Source organism: Phacochoerus africanus, chromosome 14 (assembly GCF_016906955.1).
Source record: "Phacochoerus africanus isolate WHEZ1 chromosome 14, ROS_Pafr_v1, whole genome shotgun sequence".
Taxonomy (NCBI): Eukaryota; Metazoa; Chordata; class Mammalia; order Artiodactyla; family Suidae; genus Phacochoerus; species Phacochoerus africanus.
The window spans coordinates 44,757,439-44,767,423 of record NC_062557.1 but is presented as its reverse complement, the minus strand read 5'-3'; the positions used below and the strand labels follow the sequence as shown (position 1 = coordinate 44,767,423).

Sequence of the window (9,985 nt, the reverse complement as noted above, 5' to 3'; positions counted from 1 at the left end):
CGTTGCAGTGGCTGTGGTGTAGGCCAGCAGCTACAGCTCCGATTTGAACTCTAGCCTGGGAACCTTCATATGCTGTGGGTGCGGCCCTGAAAGAAAAAACAAAACAAGACACAAAACTGCCCACTTTATGAAACTTAGTAAAACAACCATGAGGAAATTAAGAGTAATTTTACCAGCTGAATCCAGTTTTTTGGGTATTGTGTCTATGTGGGCATCATACGTGTGTGCTGTGTATGTGCCTCTGTACCTGTGGGTATCAGCTGCTGCCTTACTATTCCTCACAGGGTCATGGGTTCCCAGGTTCTGAAAGATGGAGGGAAGCCTGAAGCTTTGCATGATACCCTCCCCTTCCCTGGGCCTCAGTTTCCTATAAAAGGAGGGAGTTGTATTCCATGATTTTTTTTTGGCAACACCTGTGCCATGTGGAAGTTCCTGGGCCCAGGATGGAACCTGAGCCACTGCAGTGACAATACCGGATCCTTAACCCTCTGTGCCACCAGGGAACTCCTTGAATCCCACAATTTTTAAGGACTCTTGGCAGATCTGACCATCCTTAATTTCATCACTTGCCGTGTGATTTAAGGATTTCATCCAAAGAAGGCCTAAATAAGAGTCTAAGTTTAAAGTTGCCGTCAGAGTTCCCGTCGCTGCTCAGTGGCTAACGAATCCGACTAGGAACCATGAGGTTGCGGGTTCGGTCCCTGCCCTTGCTCAGCGGGTTAAGGACCTGGCGTTGCCGTGAGCCGTGGTGTAGGTTGCAGACATAGCTTGGATCCTGCATTGCTGTGGCCCTGGAGTAGGCCAGCAGCTATAGCTCCGATTCGACCCCTAGCCTGGGAACCTCTGTATGCTGTGGGAGCAGCCCAAGAAAATGGCAAAAAGACAAAATAAATAAATAAATAAAAATAAAGTTGCCATGTCAGGGATTAGAATTAGACTTTAGAAGGATAAGGTCCCACCTTGGTCTCAGGAGAGCTGAGAAGCTCCTAGTCTGCAGCAAAAACTGTTAGCATACAAGGCTTGGCCCAAGGACCAGGATGTGTCCTCCAGCCCCATGCTGGCCGGGCAAGGGGCAGAGTCTCCCTGTGACGTGCAGAAAGGGAGAAGGCCTCCCATCCTAGCTCCCCTCAGGGCTCTAAGGAGGTGGAAGGATGGCCAAGTAGCCATCTAGGAGATAGCCCTCAGCACAGAGTGTCCTCAGTGGCCCCTGCAAGCTCCTGATAAACAGGAGGGCCCCCACCCTGATAGCCCCAAGTCTGCTAATCAGGGTCCCCAGACCACCACACCCAGGCTCAGACTCTCCTCCAGCCACACCCTGATCATAGTTCCCTCCACCCTAGCCCAGGGCCACGGTCCCAAGATCTCTGGCTGGTGGAGATATCTCTCTCCAGCTCCAGGACCCCTGGGTTCTTTCCAGGCTCACCTTTGAACTTGGCCCCCAGGGACTAAGCGAAAACCTAGCCAGTGAGTGGCACGAATTTCAAGCCTTTATTCTGGTCAAGGAGCCTGAACTATCTGTGGGATCTCTGAGTAGAAGGGGCCTTGCAGGTTGAGGTCGCAGGACGGGAAAGGGGGGTGCCAGGCAGGCAGGAATAGACAGGGATAATTCCTTACTGGGTTAGAGCACCTGGGTCTCTAAAGGCTTCTCACCCCTGTTTCTCACTTAATTCTTAAAACTTGGCAAGATACATAGTACCACCAAAGCTCAGAAAAGTGGCACTTTGCCCCCCCACCCCCACCCCCCGGTCACACAGCTGGTTCCATATGTGCTGGGCTCCGATCGGGGCCTTTGACCTGAGTAACACTTGGAAGCACCTCGTGAGGTAGGTGTGCGTGGTGCCCATTTGACCTCCAAGGAAGCAGTTTGTCCGGGGTCAGAGCTGGATGCAGTGGAGTTGGGACTGTCACTCAAGGTCCGTTACCTCTGAAACTGGGCGCTCTCAATGGCCTCCAGCTGCTTTCAAGAGTCTTTGATGAGTTTTCAGATGGTCACCAACAGGCCTCATCTGTGGCCTTGAGTAAGGGCCTGTGGGGAGGAGGGGAGGTAGGAATGGAGCTACTTGAACCCCTTCTGTGGGCCAGCACCAGCCCTGCCCTAAGTGCTTCCCCGCAGTTAATTACCTCTGCCTCATAGCTCTACCAACTGACTGTTAGGATTCTTGTTGAAAAGGGGGCACGAGGAGGACTGGCCTGAAAGGGCTGCAGCTTTGTCTGCCTCCCCAGGGCAAAGCCTCCCCCCCCTTCACACCCAGTTCGGCTCCACGTGGTCTGTAATCCTACACAGTCGTTTCTTTAGTCATTTCTCTGTGGCAAAGCTACGTGTCGGTGAATAAACCAGGCCCTCTAAATGTGAATAACCAGACAAATAAGTGAGCCCTTAACAGGGGGCGGTTGACCAGCCAGGGAAGACTTCCCCAGAGGTGTCGCTCAGAGATCTGAAGAGGAAATGAGTTAACGAGGGAGTTCCCATCGTGGAGCAGCGGAAACAAATCGGACTAGGAACCATGAGGTTGCAGGTTCGATCCCTAGCCTTGCCCAGTGGGTTGGGGATCCGGTGTTGCCGTGACCTGTGGTGTAGGTCACTGACTCGGCTTGGATCCTGCATTGCTGTGGCTGTGGTGTAGGCCAGCAGCTGTAGCTCCGGTTCGACCCCTAGCCTGGGAATCTCCATATGCTGCAGGGGGCAGGAGGCAAAACACTTCCAAGGACCCAAAAGAAGGTTGGATCTCTCCTCTCCCCATCCTGGCCTCATCTGCCCCTTGGAGGAAGCGGGCAGCTGCCTCCCAGCACACAGACCAGATGGTCAAGGAGGGAGGAGCGAAGAGGCAGAAAAGCAGACGCGTCCTGCAGGATGGGGTCCACATAACAGAGGCCCTGCCTTGAGGAGTCTCTACCCCAAGAGTGTCACCTTCCCGGGAGGCAGAGGACCCGGTATGCTAGGCTCTCCCTCTAGGTGCACTTCAGCTCTGAAGGGCTGGCCCTACCCATTCTGACGCTGACTCCCATAGCAGCTTGCGATTCAGCTGCCTGCAAATCTTCTGGCAGTTGACGCCACCTAGAAGACCTCACCACGGCAGACGTGGCCACGGGACCCGGCCCCCTTCGGTTCAGCCTAAACACAGGCAGGGGCCTGGGGCCGGACATTTAGGTCAGAGCTCGCCCTGAGATCCAGCTGTCCTCCCTGCCTTACGGAGATTGGAACTGACATTCCCGCCACCACCTCCTCCACCAAGGCTGGGACTAGCAATTAGGCCCTGAAGGAGGCACGGGGGGAGGGTGTTTTCCCTCCTCCCAGACCTGGGCCCAGCAGTTGGTTAGGTGACCAGCTTCAAGGGGATGGGAGGGAAGGCATAGCAAGGTCCATAAAAGAGTTTGTGACAAAGGGCCTAAGAGGGAGAAAGGCCAGAGATCTTCAGTCCAAGGAGTCTAGCAGGGAAAGGGTTAATAGGCAGCACCTTCCAGAACCCGGGAAAGTGCCCCACCCAAGGGGAGGGGCTGGCCAGCTGGTGGATTAAAAAGGGAGCTGGTTGAGTGGAGAGGCAGGGACAGGGCCTCCCTGCATCCAGAGGCCTCCTCGGTCTGCAGTTCCAGCTGCAGGTAAGTGTCCCCCTTCTGGGTCTGTCTGCTTGTTGGTCTGATTGGAGGGAAGCTTTTGCTTCATTTTGCCTTTTGCTTCCTGGCACTGAGTCCCTAAGATCAACAGACTTTGGCTCTGAACGGCTCTTCGGGTCAGGCCCCTTCAGGCTGCCCTTGACCATGGAACCCAGGAGGGCCTGGCCTGGGAACTGTGGAGTGGGGAGTGGGGAGCCCTGTGTGCCCAGCCCTGACCTGCCCTGCTCTGCCCCCAGTGCCTGGCTCTCTGCCACAGTGCTTGCCAAGCCATGCTCCCTGCACCTCCTGCAGGGCCCTGGCTGGGATATCATCATATACTGTAAGTTTGCGATGAGACACTACAGTATAGATGATGTACTAGTCCGGGTGCTCCCAGCTCTGGAGCCTGACAAGAGTAGGGGACGCCGCGAGCCCACACAGCCCTATCCCCGCCTGCCGACCGCCAGGGCACTTGGGGGTGGCGAGCAAACCGTTACCATTACTGAGTTTAGTAATGGTAACGGTTCTCTTGCTGCACCCAGAAAACGTGCCAAGAAGACTGCTCGAGACCCCAGAGCGGACTGCTGAAGGGGGAGACTCCAGCTCAGACAACTGGCGGGGGGGGGGGGGGGTTCTCTGTCCTGTTCTGAAGAAATAAAGATAAAGGCTAGGATGCTTGTCTTTTAACTTTATTAGAGAGGGCTGGGTGGGCGGCACAATCTCACTCGGGACACATGGGTCCTCACACAGCTGCGAGGTGCAGGAACTGAGGGGAGAGGGGAAGGATCTCCTCAGCTAACAACCGGCACCCTGGGAGAAACCGGCCCAGTGCCAGGCAGGAGCGGTGCCACAGCGCTCCTGCCCCCACACCAAAGGGCCAGCTTCTAAGACCTCAGCAGCTCTAGCCCCAGGGAGAGGAACCACCTGGCAACCGAGCTAAGGTGGGTTCCTTCCCCCAACAGGCAGCACAGCTGGGCAGGTGCTGTGCGGACTCGGCCAGGCCAGGCCAGCAGTCAGCCAGTCAGCCAGTGACCAAGACCCTCCCCAGAGCCTGTGGGCCCCGGGCAGGGGCAGTTCGGGTCTGGTCCGCGGCTCCCGCCAGCATCTTGGGCAGGGACACTTCAGGAAAGACAGCAGACGGTGGTCACTTGAGGAGTTTCACAGACAGGCGGAGCTGAACCTCACAGAGGAAGATGTCCATGAGGTCTTGGCCCACCTCCTGCGCAATCTGGGAGATCAAGTGCCCCTTTGGACCGATCAGGAGCCTCTGGGGATGGGTAAAGAGGGACGTGAGCCTGCTCCCAGGGCTCGCAGGAAGCCTTGGCCCCTCCTCCTAGCTTGGCCCTGCTTACCATATGAGATTCTTTGGGCACCAGAAGCTTCTGTTCAATCACCAGCTGCCCGCTTGGCCCTTCCTCCCACATCATCGTCTTCTGCACAGGGAGACAGTGGGACTGGTCAGGCAGGCCACTATCGCACCTCTTTGGGACCCACTGTCCCGCTCTGGGTGTGTGCCTGGTGGCGAGCCCACAGCCCCCTCACTGGGCCTGCACCTGCTGCACTCCATAGGGCACCTCCTGGGGCAGGTACTCTAGCAGCTTCTCTCGGACGATGTTGGCGCAGATCTCCTGAGGCGTCTGGCTGGTGAGAACTCCACTGTGGAACTCCCAGGGCCCGGGCCGGGCCTGTGCCAGGAGGTATTGCTAAGGGCACAGAGGGAGTAGGTGGGCATCTCAGTCCCAAGCAGGACTCCCCAGTCCCTCACTTCCAGGAGGAACACTGAGGCTTGTCTTTACATGGTGGAGACCAAGGGCCAGGCTACGGTCAAGGCTAACTGACCTTTAGTATTTTCACATCCTCCTGGCTTAGAGCGGACAACATAAAGATCTCCTGGAAGTGGGGCCAGCCAGTCCTCCGAGGGTCTCCCACAGACTCTGTGTCTGGGCCCTTAGCGGCTGGGCCGGGGCGACGAGCATCCCGCTGTGAGCGCAAGGCCTGCCTCACCGTGAGCTGCTTGCCGTCGACCACGCCTTCGGTGAGGGCTGCCGTGAGCTCCAGGAGAACTGACTTCTGCTTCAGGCGATCCACCTGGGGGTGGGGGGTGGGGGGTGGGCCGGGGACTGTGGTCAGCAAGATGGGGGCCTTGAAGGAGACCCCTTCCTCAGGTAGGTGGTGCTCACCTTGTTCATGACAAGGATGCTGGGCACTTGGGAGAACTGGGTCAAGCACTGGAGCACCTGGGGGCTGAGCTGGTTCCGAGTCCACTGGTCCGAGACATCCACAAGAACCACAACTGGAAGATGGGTGGCAGGGGGAGGCAAAGAGATGCCCACTCTTTCCCCATCCCCCCAAACTTCCAGGGTATGGGCTCTGGCCAACCCCACCCCCCAAAACTACCAGGAATGAGAGACCATGACCATGTAAACTGGGCTTCAGATGCCCATCCCGAGCCTAACCCAGATCAGCAGATTCCATGCTCTTCCACGGATCTTCCAACAAAGAGGGCTCCAAATGGTGCCTAAGGGACAGATGCGCGTCGGTCAGGAGGGTCTTTTTCCTTCTCTCTTTCTTTTTATTGAAGTATAGTTGATTTACAATGTACCAGGTGTACAACAAAGTGATTAAGTTATACATATATATGTTTCTTCAGATTCTTTTCCAATTATAGGTTATTAAAAGATATTGAATATAGTTTCCTGTGCTAAAGAATAGGTCCTCGTTGTTGATCTATTTCATAGATAGTAGTGCGTTTTATATGCAGCAGTAGCGGTGTAATCCCAAATTCCCATTTTACTCCTTTCCCCCCACCCCAAGCAAGGGTCTTATGACTGATGCTCTCCTAAGGATGGATGGGGTGTGAAAAGAGGGGTTTCCAGCCTCTAGTAGGGACTCTCCCCACCCCCTCTTCAACACCTTCCCCCTACCACCCCGTTTCCACAGCTATTTACCTTTTCTGTTTAGCAGGGCTGATGAGGCCAGGAGTATCAAGTAGAATCTAAAATCAGGAAAGAGAGATTCCCCCACCCCAGAGGAAAGATTATGACTGAGAAGCAAAAGGCCACCCACCTTTGATGCCAGGAGCCTGCCCCCACTTTTTGGCCAAACTAACTTTGGATTTTCACCCTCCAGCTTGTTTTAACTCTAGACGGGATTTAGGAGGAAGAGGATGACTGTGAATACTTGGAAGATTAGGAAGTGGTAAAGAGGCAGTGAGACTTTTCTGAGTAGATGCCAGAGAGGGAAGGCAGAGGGAAATACATCAGGCTTAAAGGAAGAGGAGACCCCCTCTTCCCCCAGAGAAGTGAGTCTAAACATAATAATTTTCTTCAGGTCTAACAGGAAGGGAGACCCTTTTAGCTTGGCTCTCTGTCCTGTTTGCTGGACGTCCATTGCAAGTACCCACCACCTGGGCCTCTTTCTCTGTGATGACCCCCAGAGCTTGGCTGCGAGTGGTGTGCACCTTCTTGGAGACAGGGAACACCTGCCAGGAACAAAGAAGTCCCAAGTGAGGTTCCCAGATCCCTCTAGAACAATCCACAAAGGCACAGTAAGAAGTGAGAAACAAAAAAGGAAGGGGGCCAAGGACGTAACATACTTTTCGGCCCAGCAGCTTGTTGGAGAGTGTTGACTTCCCTGCATTTGGGGCACCCAGGATGACTACTCGTAGGACCCGGGGGTTCTCAGGCATGTCAGGGCGGTGGACCAAGAGGAGATTCTGCTCATCTGTAGGTGGGGATGGGAGGGGAGTGAGAGGTAGTGCAATCTGGATCCCCCGTCAGGTACCCAGTCCTACTTATCCACAAAGAGAGTATGGGTACAAGATTAGTGAACCAGGTTGAAGCCAAGATCTGGCTTTGAGATTCAGATTGTCCATTAGTTTATTGCCTTTATGAAGTTATCTATCTTCGGAGGTCCTGTCGTGGCTCTGTGGTAACGAATCTGACTAGCACCCATGAGGATGTGGGTTTGATCCCTCGCCTTGCTCAGTGGATTGGGGAATCTGGTATTGCTGTGAGCTGTGGTTTAGGTCGAAGATGCAGTTCGGATCCTGAGCTGCTGTGGCTGTGGCTTAGGCTGGCAGCTGTAGCTACAATTTGACCCCTGGCCTGGGAACTTCCATATGCTGCAGGTGAGGCCGTAAAAAAAAAAAAAAAGTTATCTACCCTTTCTAAGCCCCTTAATCTTCTCATATGTGAAACAGAAATGACATTAACAGTACCCACTTACTGTACAACCTTTTGACAATTGGTAATTGTGTAAAACTACACAAAACAATGCCTGGCACTTAATATTCAATAACCTTTTGGAATTGTATTGTGTAGCTGTGCCCAGTAAATGTATGCACGTGTGACAGTACAGCTATACCAGATGAAGCCAGAAATCCCTCCAGCTCTATCTCAACCTACTAAGGATGCTATGAAGGCTCTGCAAGCTTTCTCACACTTTCTGTACTCATTCATTTTCTCTTTTTTTTCTTTTTTCGCTTTTTAGGGCCTCACCCACGGCATATGGAAGTTTCCATGCTAGGGGTCGAATCGGAGCTGTAGCTGCCAACCTATGCCACAACCACAGCAACAAGGGATCCGAGCTGTGTCTGTGACCTATACCACAGCTCACAGCAACATCAGATCCTTAACTCACTTAGCGAGGCCAGGGATCGGAATCTGCCACCTCATGGTTCCTAGTCAGATTCATTTCTGCCGTGCCATTTTTGCTTTTTAGAGTCACACTTCAGGCATATGGAAGTTCCCAGGCTAGGGATCACAAATCACAGCTACAGCTGCCAGCCTACACCACAGCCACAGCAACAGCAACAAGGGATCCAAGCCGCGTCTGCCACCTACACCACAGCTCACGGCAATGCTGGTTCCTTAACCCACTGAGTGAGGCCAGGGATCAAACCCACATCCTCATGGATACTAGACATATTCATTTCCGTTGTGCCACAATGGAAACTCCATGTATTTACTCCTTATGACATCGCAATGCAATTACCAGTTTTGGTGCCCAGCCTCCCTACCAGACTGTAGCCTATGCTACCCTGAATAGAGGATGCAATTTCCAGGTACACAGTTGACCCTTGAACAATATGGGTTTGAACTGCGCTGGTCCGTTTATATGATTTTTTTTTTTTTTGACTAAATGTGTACTACACGATCTACGGTTGGTTGAATCCTTGGGAATCCTAGAAACAGAGGAACTACATATATAGAAAGCCAACTATAAGTTATACGAGGATCTTCCGTAGCGCACGTTCAGCACCCCTAATACCCCCTACTCCCTGTTGTTCAGGGTCTTGACAAGTAGATGAGAGCACTTATTGGGTCGCGTCTGCTCCACTGTGGCTCTTTAATCTGCTGCTCTTTGTGAGCCTCTTTGGTTGTGACCGCATCAGTTCCCTCTGGCTTGAAAACTCCTAGAACCTAGTACCTCTCTCCTGTGAGATCTTCCACTTCTCACCTTTCGCTCTCGGGCCCTCAAAATCATTTTCTCTTCCTTCCTTCCTTTTTTTTTTTTGGTTTTTTTTTTGTTTGTTTTGTTTTGGCGTGCAGCTTGATGTGGGATCTCACTTCCCAAACTAGGGACTGAACCCGAACGCAGCGGTGTGAAAGCGCCGAATCCTAACCACTAGACCACCAGTGAACTCCCAAGATCGTTTCCTACAACACAGGGCCAAAGATGCTATGCCCAGAGCTGAAGGGTTGCCAGGACATGGGACTTTCGGTGCTAAAACCGTCACGGACGCGTACAAATCTGTCTGAGCCCTTTACCTCTGTGCATGGACACGGCGGGGACGTGAAAAGTCAACGAACTATCGGGCTGAGAGAGTCCGAGGAAGCAGTCCAAGGCTGAGCTGTGGCCATTAGGGCGAGAAGCCGAGGCTAGGCGGGGACCAGAGAAAGCCTGGCTCGCGACACAGGAAATGCACCTCCGATGACTGCCCAAGAGCGAGGGGAGCCGGGCCGCGCACTCTCTCGCAGCCTCTGGGCCCCGCGTCCAGACCCCTAAGACGGTCCGAAGAAGCGCAATCCCTTGCCAGCCGGGGGAAGCCATGGCAGCCGCAAGGCACTGCGGGAACTAGCCGGGAACGCACTTCCGATTGGACAGAGAGACGGAGAAGCGAGCGAGCAGGAGAGAGCTAGACCGGCCCAAACAGAGCGGAGGCACATGGGACGTCGGGGCTGAGCTGGAGGAGGGGCCCCTCTGGAGCCTCTCCCAGGCTAAGGAAAGGGGAAAATGTGCATTTAGGGTTTGTGTGAGCGTGACGATCGTTTTGGATTCCAGTCCACATCGTATTTTTTGCTCCTCCTGCCAAAGTTTTGTAAAAGGCCCTTCTTACCCTAACTCGTGAAAGCCTACATCTCCCATGAGGCCACGCGGCGAAATCATTCTC

The 9,985-nt window shown here is 53.8% G+C and overlaps 1 protein-coding gene across 3 annotated transcripts; it reads right to left on the bottom strand.

Moving 5' to 3' along the window:
• Nucleotides 1–1,469: 1,469 nt before the first annotated feature.
• On the bottom strand, nt 1,470–9,686 carry ERAL1 (Era like 12S mitochondrial rRNA chaperone 1). 3 transcript variants are annotated; one of them, XM_047758166.1, is made up of 10 exons: nt 9,363–9,686; nt 7,187–7,314; nt 6,995–7,072; nt 6,540–6,586; nt 6,048–6,109; nt 5,772–5,884; nt 5,431–5,679; nt 5,145–5,294; nt 4,944–5,024; nt 1,470–2,026 (listed from the first exon to the last, which is right to left on the bottom strand). In XM_047758166.1, exons 1-10 carry the CDS (start codon nt 9,643–9,645, stop codon nt 2,003–2,005), a joined length of 1,215 nt encoding a protein of 404 aa, XP_047614122.1. In that variant the 5' UTR covers nt 9,646–9,686; the 3' UTR covers nt 1,470–2,002. The 3 variants fall into 3 exon arrangements, with proteins under 3 accessions (XP_047614122.1, XP_047614121.1, XP_047614120.1); XM_047758165.1 differs by lacking the exon at nt 1,470–2,026 and adding an exon at nt 4,265–4,765; XM_047758164.1 differs by lacking the exon at nt 1,470–2,026 and adding an exon at nt 4,265–4,858 and having other exon boundaries at nt 9,363–9,685.
• Between the last annotated feature and the right edge of the window lie 299 nt (nt 9,687–9,985).

What these genes read in the sequence shown, in the direction of transcription:
- ERAL1 (XM_047758164.1), bottom strand. Translation starts at nt 9,645, where the DNA reads ATGGCTTCCCCCGGCTGGCAAGGGATTGCGCTTCTTCGGACCGTCTTA. An exon ending in ACAAGCTGCTGGGCCGAAAA is followed by an intron (nt 7,073 to 7,186) that starts GTATGTTACGTC and finishes TGTTCCTGGCAG; the next exon opens with GTGTTCCCTGTCTCCAAGAA. An exon ending in AGGATGTGAAAATACTAAAG is followed by an intron (nt 5,295 to 5,430) that starts GTCAGTTAGCCT and finishes CTGTGCCCTTAG; the next exon opens with CAATACCTCCTGGCACAGGC.